The 16,560-nt window shown below is 37.9% G+C and overlaps 2 protein-coding genes across 8 annotated transcripts in view; one reads left to right on the top strand and one right to left on the bottom strand.

Moving 5' to 3' along the window:
- ATP13A4 (ATPase 13A4) overlaps positions 1-534 on the bottom strand; it is a 51,376-nt gene extending 50,842 nt beyond the window's left edge. For 2 of the 4 annotated variants that reach the window (XM_037406898.1, XM_037406897.1), the window contains exon 1: positions 249-534. The gene's annotated coding sequence lies outside the window, so the exon portion shown is untranslated. The remainder of the gene's footprint in view (positions 1-248) is intronic. The other 2 variants (XM_037406896.1, XM_037406895.1) reach the window with 1 other exon arrangement.
- A 163-nt stretch (positions 535-697) lies between these two features.
- The window catches only part of OPA1 (OPA1 mitochondrial dynamin like GTPase), a 53,426-nt gene continuing 37,563 nt past the window's right edge, over positions 698-16,560 (top strand). Inside the window, exons 1-7 of one of the 4 annotated variants that reach the window (XM_037406263.1) lie at positions 698-865; positions 4,775-5,093; positions 5,388-5,484; positions 6,679-6,786; positions 8,014-8,067; positions 8,872-8,939; positions 14,146-14,256. In XM_037406263.1, the coding sequence (XP_037262160.1) occupies positions 837-865; positions 4,775-5,093; positions 5,388-5,484; positions 6,679-6,786; positions 8,014-8,067; positions 8,872-8,939; positions 14,146-14,256 (786 nt within the window). In that variant the 5' untranslated portion in view covers positions 698-836. The remainder of the gene's footprint in view (positions 866-4,774; positions 5,094-5,387; positions 5,485-6,678; positions 6,787-8,013; positions 8,068-8,871; positions 8,940-14,145; positions 14,257-16,560) is intronic. The other 3 variants (XM_037406264.1, XM_037406265.1, XM_037406266.1) reach the window with 3 other exon arrangements.

Genomic DNA, 16,560 nt, shown 5'->3' with positions numbered 1-16,560 from the left:
GGCACAAGTGAAAACTTTCTATTAATGTTAGCAAGCACTGGCATTGCCAGGTGAACACTCCAAGACCTGTTGTCTTTATGGACTGGTGAGGCATGCACCTCAGAAATGACACAACTAGAGGTGATCCTGTCTGAGGGGAGATAGTCACATCTGCTGAACTCTGCCAGGTCCTCCTCTGTCTCCCACTTCCATGTGGTCCTGCCGGCAAAAAACCTCCCAACAGCTCAGAGAAGCCCATTTGGACGCACCTTGTGTTTTCCAGCTTTCAAGACAGCCCTGCCACCCATTTCACGCACTTGAGGGCAACAACAGCTGGGAACTCATCTGGCAAGCTTATTTAAGTTGGGCGGAAGACCCCAGCGCAAACCCAGGCCTCCACCCGGGGTGGGGCCTCACCACCCTCCGCAGCCCTGACCCGGGCCAGGCCGCCCGGGGGTGCCCCTGGCCAGCGCGGGGGCACCGGGGTGAGGCGCCGAGGCCTGGCCCTGCCCTCGCTGGGGTGTGAGGGGACACACAAGGCCCGGCTGCGGAGGAGCCGCAACCCCTCCCCGCCTCTGCGCGCCTCCTGGCCGGGCAAGCCCCCAGCGGTGCTCCCTCAAAACCCTCCCCCTGCCGCCGCCGTGCCCGGAACCCTTGCGCGGAGAGGCGCGGTTTCCAGCCGGGCTGGCCGCCACGGACCGCGGTGGCCGGAAGCGGCGGCAGCGCTGTCAGCCCCGCGGCCGCGGCGGCCCCACCTGCCCTTGCCCGCGGCAGCCCGGGGTGCCAGGCGCGGCGGCGGAGCCCTGGCCGGCGGCCGCGGTGCGTGCGGCTCCTGCGGGCCCCTCCCGGCCGTTAGAATGTGGCGGACACGGGCGGCGGCGCCTTGGTGAGCGGGGCGGGCCGTGGCAGGGGTCAGGGCGGGCGCTGCGGGCCGCCGGCGGGCCTGCCCCCTGGGGCGCGGCGGCTGTGCGGAGTGAGCGGCCGCCGGAGTCGCCACCCTCTTGCGACCTCGGGGCCTGTGGCCCAGGCGCGGTGTTGGTTGCAGCGCCCGTCCCGGCTAAGCAGGCCCTGGGCACCAGTGGGAGCGGGGCTGCCCGCGGGGGAGGCCGGGGCCGCCCGGCGCGTCGGAGTGCCAGGTTGGGGGTGGGGGGATGTGAATGGCGTAGGGGGGAGCGTGAGGCTTGCCGGGGTGCGGCCGCTGCTCCCAGGCGGGGAAATTCCTCGTTCTTCAGCTCCCCAGGGGCCTGGGGCTGCGATGTGAAGGGAGCTGGGGCTCCCGCATTCCTGCCCTAGGGAGCTCGGGCCAGCTTCGTGTCCAGACGATGGCCCTCCCCAAGGTGCCCTACGTCCCTCCGGGGTTTGACTGTTCTACACAGCTCCGGACAGGAGTGGCGAAACTGAACGACCGGTAATCTCATCATGTTCCGAGGCAGATTTGGGAGCAGCAGTACAAAAATAAACGTTACCTAGTGCTGAGCGAAAAAGAAAATACCACAGTGCTTTTTGTTGGGTTACATTTGAAAGACTGCTTCACACTCACAGTGAATATATATGTATGTATACGTAAGTGTATATATAAACTGTCTTTCCAGAAAATTGTTCACAGCAGAGATGGGGATTTTTTGAACTGTTAAACTGGAGCAGTATGTGTAAAATGTTATGTGTGACTTCAGGTGGAATGCTTGGCTATCAGTAGTAACAGGCCACTTTTCCTTGTTTTATGAGGTATCTATAATCACACTGCGATGCAAGTATAGTCAGGTTGCAGGCCTGTAATCAAGCAGATTCTAACAGCAGAGCTACTCATGTCTAGAAGGCTAATTTTTGTTATTGTTGTTAAAAACAGCTTTCCAGAAGCTTTAAATATGGAACTCATTAAATACTTCATTTCATAGCATTGTTTTGACACCCTTTTCAGTCTAACTGCACTATACATGGAAGACCTTAAGGTGATGATTTTTTTTGTCCATATCCGTTTTTAGTAGTGAGAGAAGATGGAAGTTTTGTTATAATGATGGAGTAGTGGAGTTTTTAATGAATTTTAAGATTTTATATGTGCAATTAAAGCAGGTAGGGTTTGAAATACGTGATAGCACTCAAAAGGCAATTGTTGATCAAGTGGACAGCAAGTTGCCCACGAGCCAGCAGTGTGCCCTTGTGGCCAAGAAGGCCAGTGGGATCCTGGGGTGCATTAGGAGGACTGTGGCCAGCAGATCAAGGGAGGCGATCCTCCCCCTCTACTCTGGTGAGGCCGCATCTGAAGTGTTGCGTCCAGTTCTGGGGTCCCCAGGTCAAGAGAGACAGGGAACTGCTGGAGAGAGTCCAGTGAAGGGCTACAGAGGTGATGAGGGGACTGGAGCATCTCCCATGTGAGGAAAGGCTGAGAGAGCTGGGCATGTGCAGCCTGGAGAAGAGAAGACTGAGAGGGGATCTTATCAGTGCACACAAATATCTTAAGGGCAAGTGTCAAGAGGATGGGGCCAGGCTCTTTTTAGTAGTGTCCAGTGACAGAACACGGGGCAATGGGCACAAACTGCCACACAGCAAGTTCCATCTGAATATGAGAAAAAACTTCTTTGCTTTGAGGGTGACAGAGCACTGGAACAGGCTGCCCAGAGAAGTTGTGGAATCTCCTTCTCTGGAGATATTCAAAACCTGCCTGGATGCAATTCTGTGCAGCCTGCTCTAGGTGAACCTGCTCTAGCAGGGGGTTGGACTAGATGATCTCCAGAGGTCTCTTCCAACCCCAACCATTCTGTGATTCTTGCCATAACAATTTGTGGTGAAACTCTGTTTTTCTTCAGTTTAAACATACAGAATGCTGTAAAACACAGTGTATTTTAAAAGAACAATCACAGAGAAGAAAATTACATAATACTACAAAATGCCTTTAACCTAGGTGAAGACTAATAATGAAAAGTGGCTGCCATAGTATATTACTATGGTCTCTGCTGAAAAATATTGAATATCTGTGCAATGTTAGTGACTGCAAAACAAAAGAAATAACAGCTTGGTCATCAGCTTGCTGTGTACAGGCTTGCCACACCCTGATTTAAAAAACTGTCTTCAAAAGCAAGATAATAAATTCTGTAGTTATGTAGCCACTTTTGCATTGGTTCCATCTGTGGTTAATTTCTGAACCTCTTGCAATTCCATGTCAAAGAGGAGAAACTTGTAACTCTTTAGGGATTATTCTGCTCCTGCTTGTTATCCTCTTTCTAGATATTAAGTTCGTTATTGCAAAGGCACAGACTTCTAGATAGCTTAGTGTAGCAGCAAGAGAATACCCTTCAAAATCATAGTGACTTTTATGAACATTCATAACCATCAGTGGGATTCCCTTTTTTTAAGCTTTTCATTACACTGAAGGAAACTTTTAAATGTAGTTCATCAAGAGAATTGGTCTTTTAAGAGAGGAAAATGTCTCAATTTGCATAATCCTGATTTTTAACTTCCAAAAGCTCAAAAGTGCTTTTGTAAGTCTTCCACTTCCTTGGACATTAAGAATATGTCTGTCATGGACAATGTCATCTCTAATACATGGAAAATCCCAAGGCAAAGAACTCTGTAGAGCATGTTTATTAGAAAATGCTGTAATATTTTCCACTTTGTATGATGCACTTATTCTCTTTTAAGATCTGTTAATTTAAAATTATTTAGGATTACATGTGGAATGATTTGCCTTCTCAATCTCACTTTCAAAGTGAAGCACTTTTTTATTTGTGCCCTTGTAAGTAAATGCGCTCGATAATGTTGAAAACTCTGAAAAAAGCATCAAGGGACAAGCGTTAATTTCAAGAACTGTAATTTCACTCATATTTTGCATCCAGTAAACGATTTAATATTAACCATTCTGATATGATGGTAAGACTAAAAAGTTATAGAAGAAATTGCTTTTTCCAGAGCAGTTCTTTCCCCAAACTACCAAAGCTACCTGAAGATGTTGAAGCATACAGATAGTATAATTACAATTATACAAGGAGCTTTATTCCAACATGTGTGTGTGTTTTAACGTAGGCAGGATTCATAAGGTTCCTGTGTTTTAACATGTACTTTTCATGTCTGAGCTCTGTATTCAGAATCAAATCCATCAGACTGAAATTTTCCCTCTTGCATAAATCTGAATTACTTTATTGAAGTCTTCAACAAACATGGTGCAGCCATCTCCAGAAGTCTTGTCTATGCATGACCTAAGACAAAACAAGAATGCTGTAATCCTAGAATTGCAGAATATTAGAGTGAAAGGAACTGAAAAATGTAGTATTTCCAAAGGAGAATCTGCTTTGCCAGAAGAGGACAAATGTGTTTTGCAAAGGAGTTTTTCTGTGTATTGTGTTTTTTGAAGTTTGAAAATCCTCTACAAACTTATGTTCTTTAACAGTTAATTTTGAGTAACAAGATGGGCCAAACTGTCAAGTTTTCTTTTTCTTTTATGTTTCAAGTTGATCGTATCTTCTATGGACTCTTAGCTCCTGTTTGCCCAAACTGTGTTTTACCACAGACATGTTACTTGCCTTAATCCAGTGTGGAAGTTAAATTTAATTCATAACAGACTTCATAAATGGTATTTAAGTTTTTGTTTCTGTTAGAAATGCTATACCGATTAATGATGATTACATTTTAGCTGGTTACAAATAAATTAGAGCATCATTCTGAATGCACAATTTGCAGTTATCATTGGTATGCTACCAGGGAAATAAAAAGCTGTAATGTGAATTGCTTATAGAGAGGTTATTGAGTTAATGGTATGTTGAGGTAATCGGTTACTTAAAGAGGTTTTATTTCTTACTTCTAGTGTCATCTGCCGGAGTCTAGCAAATAGCAGCTATGGAATAAAAAGAAAATCACCACTTCAAAACTTGCATCTTGTTTCCCGAAGCATACGTCATCCCTACTATCCGAGTTCAAAACTACAAAGACCTCCATTAAGGATATCTATTCAGCTGTTCTCTTCTCTTAATCGTCTTCCCCTACGCAAAACAAAACTTTTAAATGTAAAATATGGATACCCATTCCACAGGAACTTTTGGCTAGCTAGACTAGCGTCAAGGCTTCTCAAACTTCGCTATCTTATATTAGGATCTGCTGTAGGTGGTGGTTATACAGCTAAGAAGGTATTTATCTGTGGAAGCTATTTTGTTATTATATATACTTCAGAAATGTAGTTCTTGGTATACCCACAAAAATGCAAGATATCATTGTTTGGTTAACTAATGACGGTAAAGATGAATGAATATGGAAACAAATTTTTTTAAAGCGCTAGTATAGATTCTGAAAGATCCAAGTAGTAGTATTCATATCTAAAAGATGGTGGATTAGTATGTTTTATGTGTAGGTATTGCTTGTAAGCTTCTCTACATACATTTGTTTTTCTACTCTTTTTTTTTTTTTTTCCTTTTTTGTGTTAGACATATGATCAGTGGAAGGACATGATGCCAGATCTCGATGAATATAAGTGGATTGTTCCTGACTTCATTTGGGAGCTTGATGAACATATTGACTTCGGTACCACAAAAGCTAAAATGTTACTCTATCTAAAGGCTAGCATATGTAAAACCTAAACATAAGGGTGTAGGTCCTCGGTGCCTCTCTCCAGTAATTCCTTTAACCGTAATTTGGCTGAACTTGCATTGTTAGCATTTGGAGTGTGTCTTACTCCAATGTGTTTGTATCAGTGTGTTTGTAAGAAGAAATTAAGCATTGTTTAGCGTTGGTATTCCATAGTTCATCCTTTCATTTGAGAATGTTTGTAGTCGTTTCATATGGCCATATAATCCTATTATTGAGAGGAGAGCTGCAGCATGATCGGGGGACTTACAAATGTTTTAGTGCAAAGTTCATGCTTTCTGTGTGAATGACACAAGTAAAAAATGTAAGTAGGTAAGTAAAAGATACATATGAGTAAAAGACCAATTGAAAATGCAGAATAGTGAACCTACCTATCTACAAAATTATCTTGAAGATACAGAAGAAAAGAAAATACTAAATATAGACTGTTTCCCTGAATCTTCTGGTTATGGTAGGGGTTTTTGCGTATTTTCAGATGAAAGGGATAAATCTAAAAAACAATCCTTGAGTTACTTCTTATACATGCAGGATAGTAAAGTGGTGGTCTCATGGGGGTTTTTTTGGGGGGGAGGGAACAAACTTTGAGATCTTAACTACATGTATGAACATTGCATAGATAGATGCAGAGATTGAATGAGGCAAATGTTTTCCTTTGTTACTGCTAGAGGACAGTACATTTTTGTAGTGCATTAAAGCTTAATAAATTTGGGGTTTTTTAAAGGGTTATGAAATTGGCTTATATATGAAATTGAAAAATAAACTTTTCTTAAAATGGACAAGAGGTGAGCATAGTTAGTGTTGTGTAATTTTAAAATATCCTCTACAAAGTATGTAAAGAATAATGTATGAAGTGTGAAATGCAGCAGTGTGTTTTAGACAGTTTTGAAGTACCTGAGGCAGCCAACTTATCAGTAAGTTCAAAGTCTAAAAAAACAATTGGTTTTTCAGATTTGATAATCTTTCCCAACACTAATGGGGGGAGGTGCATGTGGAAAGAAAGTTTTTAATTTTTTATTAAAGGAAAAAGCCATGTCCTGAAACAGTTGCTAGGTTTTACAACCTAAGCCATTTTTGTTCACAAATACAGTAGGGAAAACACCCTACTCATTAGCTATTGTACTGTTTTCCTAGAGAAACTTATCAAAGCCCTTCCTGACGCAGATGACCTTGCCAAACTTCTGCCTGACTTTGACAAGATTGGAGAGAGCTTCACATCACTGAAAGGATTTTTTTCTCCTGGTGAGAACAATTTTTCAGCTTAGTTTTAATTTTGAAAACTTAAACTATTACAAGATGAGGTCACAGATATGTCCTTAGACACTAAAAGGAAGCGGATCCTGAAAATGCATGGCTTTTCAGTTAATATCTCATCCAAAAGTGTTTTGGACACAGGTAAGTGTAATGTATTTTTAAAAGCAAGAGCTCTAGTAGCAAGTACAGAGAACCAAAATGAGAAATTGAATAGAAAACTAGATTTCTTGTACAACACTAAACAGTTCGGAAGCTAGATTGCTTCAGTGAGTCATAGAAGCTCGATGTGTCCAGCTGGAATTTGGAGAAGGTGAGAGTGGCACTGGACAATAACAGTACCACAGCCATTAAAGGAAGAAAGAGTTAGATTATTAAAAATGATGGTCCTTAATGTTGCAAGCATGTGAAAGAAGAGATTTGTAACAGAGGTATTCTTTTGGGCTGAATGGTATTTTCCATCTGGATACAGCTCCAGAAGGACTTGCTTGAAGATATAGCTTAGGTGGTAAGGGCTGCATTTCAAAGGAGTAGGTAAACGTTCAAAATCCTTTGCAAAGGACATGGGGATGGTTTGTTGATTCAGTGTGTTCAGGTAGTAGTAGGCTTAATGGTTTTCAGTCTTTGGGAGACTTAAATAAGACATTTCTGATCAGTGGGCTTTTTAAAACTAAAAATGATTGATTTGATCACCATATCTGGCTTGTTAATGAGCACAGCTCAAAACTTACCCAGTCATTCTTGTCATGAAGTACAAGATTATTCCTATTAGTAATACCTTAATAATTATCAAACCATGTAAATCTGTATTCATGAAAGATCCTATCTGTGAAGTAGTAGAGTCAGTGCTCTAAGTGTGTTTGAAAATATATCTGTACCAGTGTGCATAAGGAGCATATTTTCATTGTCTTAAAATACTGTCAGTGGCGGAACTAGTTTATTAATCTTACAAACTCAGCGAGCACCTAAGTAGGGATCAAGTTCAACAGAGTGACAAGTAGATTACAATCTCCTATGTATTTTGGCTGTTTAAAAATGGTGGTGTTTTTGACTGGTATTGCAAGATGTCACCTATTATGTGTTATCATACTCACATGGCCATAGTTGCCATTTATAATTGTGTGGTCCTCCAAATGAGACAAAGATCCCTCATCTTTGTTTTGCATTTTGGTTTGTATTTATAATTTTTATTTCCCCTCTTCTGCTGATTTTTCACAGGTTACAATTTGGTTAGTGAAGTCATAGGAGCTTCTGATCTACTTCTGTTGTTAGGTGTGTAAAAGCCCTTTTTACTGCCCTTAACCTGCTTCTTTAAAGCAAACTGTTAAAACACTACTGTACTAAGAGGAGTGAATATCGATGTAAACACAACTGTTTACGGCAATTTAATACTGATTTACAAATAATTTCCAATTACTTTGAAAATAATTAGATCCTCCCCTGTGAGAATGAATAGTTGTTACTTCTTTGCCACAGTCCTTAGCTTTTTATTTCAGGCATCTTCCAGAAGTTTGTTTTGAAAACCTATGTCATTACAATAGGAAAGAATTTATTTTGTTTTCTAGTTACAATAATACCAGTGCAATTTGCATTATCCTTTCATGTTTATCAGAAATAATTAGTTTTATGATGTTTTCAGAATTTTAATAGTCTAACTCAGGGGTCCTCAAACTACAGCCTGCGGGCTGGATATGGCCCCCTGTATTTGCAGACACACCCCCACCACCCCCCGCCAGGGGCTGGGGGGGGAACCAAGCAGCCGCAGATGACTGCCTGCCACTTATTCCGCGCACCGGCCCCCTGTTTAAAACGTTTGAGGACCCCTGCTCTAACTGAAGCTGCCTACACCCTTGTGATATTACTAATCTGAGTCACAAACTAGATATAAAATTTTCAGATGGGTTTTAAACTTAATTTCTTTTTCAGTTTCTGAAGGTAGATCTTTTAATAGGAACTTCAAAGATTATGGAATTAATAATTCATAGGGGTTGAAACTTTAATTTTATTGTAGGTGTAGTTTGAGAATTTTCAAGTGCCTTTTGCATCTTATGATGGGTTTCTGTAATTTTATCCTAGGTTCTCCAGGAGAAACGGCATTCAGAGCTACTGACCAGGGATATGATAATGACAAACAGTACAAGAAGGTAATTACTCTCTTGCAAACCTAAAAATGCCTTGATAACAGGTAATTTTTTTTAGAAGTGCTTCAATAGCTAGTTGCAGCTGTTTATTTGAAGCAGATGAATAGTATTTATCATTGAAAATTACTTGAGCATGCATCGTTGCTTTTAGTATATAAACAGTACAATGATAGTAAATATTTTGGTGTAAGGAAAACATAAGGCAGTCATAAATCTTTAGGAATTGTATTTTTAAGAAAATTGGTTTGTGATATTGTAATTTTAGGTAGTTTGTGTGCATTTACAATTTTTCAGGGCGTGTTCTCAGTGGCACTTAATCTTATAGCTTATTACTGAAGCTGGTTTAGGCTTTTATAGTTATTTTCAAGCATTTCTGCTTGCAAGCTCATTTCTGTTGGCGTGTTCACAGTTGTGATTCTTACTTAAAGATTTGTGCCTTAATAAAGAATTTCTATTTCTTAAAGCAGTCTGTCTTTTTACTTTCTTTGGATAAAGCATACATCTCAGTTTTGTTATCTTCTGGAAAAAAAAATGTTACTGTATTTTCATAACTGAATTTTAGCATTTTTTCAGTGAAGTGAAGAAGGTGAAGTTTTTTGGGTTTTTTGCTTTCATGAACAGTAGATCTTATTTCTATTAAATTTTAACTAAATTGTAACGTTGCTCATTCTTTAAAAGCTCTTCATTTTCCCTGTGTATATTTTTTAAATTAATTTAAAAAATGGAAGGAAAACTGTGTATTGAAGAATTTGTAAGTTATTATATATTTCTTTTTGCAACTGAAAGTGTCTCAACTATAACAGCTGCTTTTTATATAAAAGACATTTCTGTATATGCAGGCATGTATACATTTTTTCTACATTAATTCTGCATGGCAATATCTAGTGAAACCTGTACAAAGCTTTTGTAACTGGTTTTTTGCCTTTAAAGCAGTGATGGATTTCTACATGACAATTAAGTTGAGGTTTTGTTTCCCCTTGTCAGTAAACTGTCTATATATATTGTTCTGTTTTGTTTTGAGTGATTGCTTAGCACAGGTTTCACTGTTTAAGACATAAAAAATACTATTGATCTGTGAAGAAGTGGCCATCTTAGTTTATTGTCTTTAACTGAGATTTTTACTGAATACCAGTATTATAACTAATACTTAGGATTAATCTGCTTTTTTTAGGATGCAGTGACAACTGCATTTTAATGTTGCCAACAAAGTTTGTGGTACTGAAAGTATCAGCCTGTGTTAAATCAGTATGATTTAGAAAATTTAGTCTGGTGTACTAATTTTTGTTCCAATAATATCTGATATGTTATGCTTAGAAATTGTTGGTTTTGCTAATCAATAGGATCAATTTTGGTCATGATATTTCAGACATGGCACATATGAATACCTAAAAAAGCATAATCACTTAGTTTATTGGCAAGCAAAATTATTATTTTCAAGACAATGGGCTAGGTGGCCTTTTTTCATTCAGTGCTTTCCACTGCCAACCAATACTAATTTAAGAAATGTGATTGTATGGATGCCTAAAGCGCTGTAGCATGGTATTAAATGTGTCTGATGAGCTATTTTTCTTTATTTTATTGTGAAAAGATGTGTAACTGGTAAAGGAATCTAGGAATTCCTCATTTGGAGGAATGTTCTGTAGAACAGCTGTTGGGCATGGTCCTCAGATGGTTCTCTCAAAACTTGCCATGGAATGAGTGAGAAACCAGTTAGTTTGCAAGATAACTTTGAGAGAGAGAATGTTGTCCCAAGCACTGATTCAGGTTGTACTGCTTCTTGCCAGCTAATGTGTCTATCTCATAATCTAATTTATTGCAAAAGGCACAATTTTTTGAAAGAAGAATTAAATTAAAATTACTGGAGTGTTCAGATAATTTAAATAGAGTTTAAATCTGTTTCTGCTTGGATTAAATAAGAAATTTTGTTCTTGGAGAAAGAGGAGAGAAGATAGTTATAAAAGCTATAGCATAGTAAAATATTTTACTGTATTGTATGTGTGGGAGTAGTTCAGACTTGCACTTGAAATGGCAGTGTTACTATTTTAGAAAATTATCTTGCAGTATTGTCTGTCTCCAAAAAAAAATCCTAAAGAGTTTCAGCTTCCTATTAAAGCAAACAGATTCCAAAGCTTAGCCCAGTTATTAAAGAAAATTTATAGTGGTTGTAGCTATGATGAAGTGGGTGTGAAAAATGTGACTCAAGTATTGATTTGGGGCTTAGAAGCCAGATAAAAAATTAAAACCAACCACACAGTCCTTTCTCTGCCTTTGGTGCTTCAGTAAAATCTCATACCTTGAAGAATGTTGATGCACTGTTGAGGATTTGGCAGTGCATAGACTGCCTCAGCCAGCACAGTCACCTTCAGTGGTATGAGAAGCGGTGCAGTAATTCTACAGCTTTGCAACAGCTACTGCTGGTGAGTGAAAAAGAGGCTTTAGTAAGGAATATTGCTTGACTCATTTATTTTTTTTTTGGTTCTTTTTTTTAACATTCTCATTTGTTTCATTCTTTCTTGTAAGTTACGCAGTAGTTTCCATAATTTTCTCTTTTCTATTCATAGCACCATTATATTCCCAACTTAATTCCCACTTCCATGTTATAGGTGCTCTGAGTAAAATTATGACATTATTCAAATTCTTAGAAATGGATCTCTTTACCTTCCTCAGCATTTTCACCCCATTACATCCCCTAGCATTTAGTTGGAGGTTTTTTCTGCAAGGATTTATTGTGGCTCAGCTTTTCTCATGAACAGTCACGCTGAAGTCACGGGGAAACAGTGGAAAGAATCAAGACATGCAAAGCGACAGGGCTTTGGTTGCTCATGAAAATGGGACACGTATACTTCAGTCGTGAGAAACTTTTAAATTGGAGAGTCATACTCAGCTGAAGTACAGCATATTAACTTTTAACATAGAATAATGTTGAGATTTTTTTTAAAGCATATGCAGTAACAATGTCAGCACTTGTTTTGCCTTTATTTATTGTGCACCCAGATTCTCATGATGACTTTGCAGAGTTTGTGCCGCTGTGTTTGTCAACTACAACTACTGTTATTCCCCTTTACGTTTTTCTTTGATAATGAAAATAATGATTGTAAATAACTTGGTTTTTTCAATCCCATTAATTGATCAATGTTGATTTTATTTTTTCTAGATAGAGTTATTTATAATAAATACAGTTTTACACTGAAATGATGGATTTATTGGGGGGGGGAGTGGTAGTGGTAGTGTCCAGTGACAGAGAGATGTAAACATTTTTTGTTTGTGTCCTGGTTCATACTAGCCTGGACATTGTGTGTGTATTTCTGTGCTATTTAAGCTTCTTGATATCTTTTTTTTTTTTAATTCAAACCTATACATTAAGAAATAGAAAATAAAGGAAGTAAGATTATTGACTGATACATACAAAGAAGAAAGTTATTGAGAAGCCTTTTAAATCACTGTGTTTTTTACTGGGGTGTTTTATTAAATGGGGTAAGTGTAGTTGAAAAGGGCTATCCATACTTTACTGTGAAGTAAGAGTCACATAGAATCATAGAATCATTTGGGTTGGAAAAGACCTTTAAGATTGTAAAGTCCAACCATTAACTCAGGACTGCCAGGTCCATCAATAAACCATGTCCCTAAGCACTGCATCTATGCATTTTTTAAACACTTCCAGGGGTGGTGGTTCTACCACGTCCTGGGCAGCCTGAAACAAATGTCTTAGGAAGTAAATGCACATTAAATAGTTAATTCGGTGACCTCAAAAAATTGTTACAGTTCCTATTCAAATGCTAAAAGACCTGCATGGCAGGTTTTGTTCAGTGGCTTTTTCTTCTTGTATTTTCTTGACCAATAGCATAATGTTTAAAGAGACTGTCATGTATTGGGAATTGCCTTGTTTGTAAAGTAGCAAAATTTTATTACTGTTCCTCTAATAGTTAAGTGTAGCTGTGAGGTGCTCTCTCCTTGCTGCTGTATAGAAATGAAATCTTTTGTTTTGCCTGAGTGCTTAGCGCAGCTCTAATACATTACCTAGTCAGGCAATATAGACATTTTAATAAATCTTAGTGGTCAGTAAAATACAAACTGAAGATTTTTCTATTCTTGAAATGTTACATAAAACGCTATTTAACAAATGTTTATATTTGGTCATTTGATCGTCTTTTATTCATTCTCTCCTGTGTCGTTTACCTTATGTGTACATGCCTGTGTGTGTATTTCATGCAACAAATGTATAATTTTGTGGTAGATGTCTTGTATTCTTATGCCAAAGTTCTATTTCAGGGTTTGTTCTGATTCCTGAAGTGCATTTTTGAAACTTTTTGTTTCATTGAATGTTTTCTTACAAGAAGATGCTATATTTTTTAAAAAAGCTTATTTAAATAGTTCACTAGTATTTTTGTCTACGTTCTCTGAAATAAATTGTCCATAAAGTTCCAGTAGATGCTGGCATAGTATCTCTAAACCAATTTTGAAAGACAGCCTACCATTACAAGAGTATTTAGTGTGGAGGGAGAAGAGAATGAAGCTTTGTGGAAATGCTGAATAAGTAAAGGAGTAAGTATTGAGTTGCAGGGATTTTTAAATGATCAGGAAGGATTATGACAGCATGAATTTAAATTGCAGTGTGTTACAAAAAGAAGGGACTTTTTCTTTATGCTCTAGAAGAAAAATAGTTTCTAGCTTGAGAAACTGAAGTAGCAGTCAAAAACATCTTTCTAGAAACTGTTGCTGGGAATAAGAACAAAATGACAACTTACACATTGCTAACAGAAGTTGAGCCTATTGGCTGTTGTACACAACTTTGTGTAGAATATCCAAAACACTCTCTTTAAATATGTGCAAGGTTAAGTTGTGAAAAATGGCTGATACTTTAAGAACTTCTGATATGAATAATTGAAATAACATCCTGAAACCTGTGAGAAAATTTTAAAGCCAGGATAGTTTAGTTTTTATGATTTAGATGCTTAGTTAAAGTTGAATATAGTTGTAAAATGTAGGTAAATGTTAATTTTGTTCTACCTGGATTTGCAAAATGCATAGTTTTGCTGGCTATATCCACTCCCAGCTAGCTAGCAAGAGATCTTGCTGATGAAATTTCACTTGTAATTTGAACTGACCCATTCATACCTGTTTTTCATCTCTTTGTCGTGCCCTTTGGTTTAACTTTGTTCTCCTTACACCCCAAATTTTTCCTCTCCTTTTTATTATAAACTCATGGCAGGGCCTGCTTGGTGAACTCATTCTGTTACAACAACAAATCCAGCAGCATGAAGAGGAAGCACGCAGAGCCGCTGACCAATATAACATGGGCTCTTCCCAGCAGAAGCGAAAGGTGATGGCTTAAGGGACAATATGTGCTGTATTCATACTAATCAAATACTTCAGCCTTCTGCATTTGAGCTAGAGAAGTCTAACTAATTAAATCATGGTCCCAAATAATTATTACAGCCAACTTCACTACAGATGTATGGTCCTGTTTCAGGTTAACTAAGTTGCATTTAAAGCATGGTGTTAGAACAGGCACTTTGTGTCATTTTGAAATTTTATGTTCTCTGCCTCTATAAAAACTGTTATTTAAAGTTCATACATTAAAAATGCATTTAAGGAAAGTATGTGAACAAATGTCAAGTCTGTTTTCTCTACTGTTGCTTGCTTACAGTAGATCTGTCTTGTAAGAATATAGCTATTTACAGGCAATATATCTCTGGGAAGATATTTTTTTCCTGCTTTATACTGTTACCAACCTGAAAATGACAGCAGTTCCTTAGAAACAATTTTGCATAGACAGTTAAATACTGCTATTAATAAGTCTTTATTGTATATTAATCAAAGGTATTCCTTCATCTGTTTTCCCTCTTAAAGCACTGTTTATACTGATACGCTGTGTTGTTGAACATCTGCACATCACTTTACTTACTTAATTTAAGCTCTGATCTTTTTATTCATGATTATACGGCTGACATGAATCAGAAATGCTTCCTAAATTGAGATATTTTAGTTGTCTAATCTGTTACAATGCATAATTCTTAATGATATTGCTTTGTTGGCTGCTTCTGTCCTCCAAAAAATCTTTCTGATTACTGGTATTTTTCAAGAGCTTTGGAATTGAGCACTGGATACAGAACTTAATCTTTTGTACACCTAGAGATAATTCCCACAGAAAGAAGAACGCAAAACTTACTATTGCATAGATGCAATTGTCATGCTTTTTAGTCTGTCAACAGAGGAAATCACTGTTCTCTGAAATTATAGTAGCATTTTAAACTCAAATATTTTACTTTCTTGCCATATTATTTTTTACATTTTAAAGTTACAACCCCTGGCCACTCCAAACTGTTAATCTTCCTTTAATTAAGAAGAAAAAGGATGGTGAAAAGCTATTTTTCCTCATATTTAATTTTTCAAATTTATTTAGTTAATTTCTGTCTGGATTTAAAATAACACTAATGTATTCTGTTCTCAGTTATGAAACTAAACAAAATAGAATGGAAATGCAATTATTTGAGATTATTTTACTCAACCTGCAAATGCCCTCATGTTCATTCCCTTTCAAGTGTATATTTTACTAGCAGAGTAAAGAGGTCTTCAGTGATCTAAATATTCTCTAGTTGTTCAGTTATGTTTTTTTTTAATAACGGTAACTCCTGCAGCCTTTGTCACATTGTATACAGTTAATTGAGAGAGCTGGGGTGTAGAATAGTAGCTTGAAGTTCGTAGGATGAAGATATAAAAATTGCTGGAAAGGCAATAAAAAAATTGATATATAAAAATGTATCAACATAATAAACACAATCAGAGAGAAAAAAATCTTGATGTTACATTTGTTTCTGATTGAAATTCTACCATGTTGGTACTTTTCTTGCAGCTAATTCTACAGTTTCCAAGCTGTGAAATAGCTGTAAGGGTGATCTTTGTAAATGTTTTCCTGCCCTTCAAGGCAGATACTGGTTTTTTGGTTTTTTTTCTGAGTGTTGAAAGTCCAACTGCCCTTGCACATGAAAAGTTTTAATTTAGCATTCAAGGTGCTGTTTGGCATACATGCCTAATGACAAGGAATATCTTGTGTGTCACACTAATCTTTTTGCTTGAAATGAATTGAAAGAGATGGTAAACTATTTTCTTTAATACCTTGATATGAGAATATAACTTAAAGATTCCAATCATTGACCCAGATTCTCCTTTGGAAAAAGAAATTGTTACTGTCGTTGAAATAAGTCATTGCATGCCCTTTTGACAGGGCATAAACTTAACCTTGTTTATTTAACTGAGTTGATTTGCTTGCTTGTCTGCTAGAGAACATTGTTGTTTCCATTCTTGGAAGTTCTGTTGCCTGATTTACTTGCACATCTTCGGTTTTAATTTAATTACTCTATATTAAATCTACTTCTGTTGTAAATTGTTCTAAGAACCATTTCACAATCAGGAGGGTGTATTAAAACAAAAATGTGATTGTTGCCTATTGATATTTTTTTTTGTCAGCCTTTTGATAAATATTTAGCAGTATAATAGGTTATTCTTGTATAGCTGCGCTGTGCATGGCTGCTTTTTATATGTATTTTGTCTGGGCCTTGATATTTTCATTTCTATTAGTAGAAATCATTGTAGTTCTTTTGTAGATGGTCAGTTTAGAATTATT

The sequence above is a fragment of the Falco rusticolus genome, chromosome 13 (genome assembly GCF_015220075.1).
Source record: "Falco rusticolus isolate bFalRus1 chromosome 13, bFalRus1.pri, whole genome shotgun sequence".
In the NCBI taxonomy this organism is placed as follows: Eukaryota; Metazoa; Chordata; class Aves; order Falconiformes; family Falconidae; genus Falco; species Falco rusticolus.
This window is presented reverse-complemented; position numbering and strand designations above follow the sequence as displayed.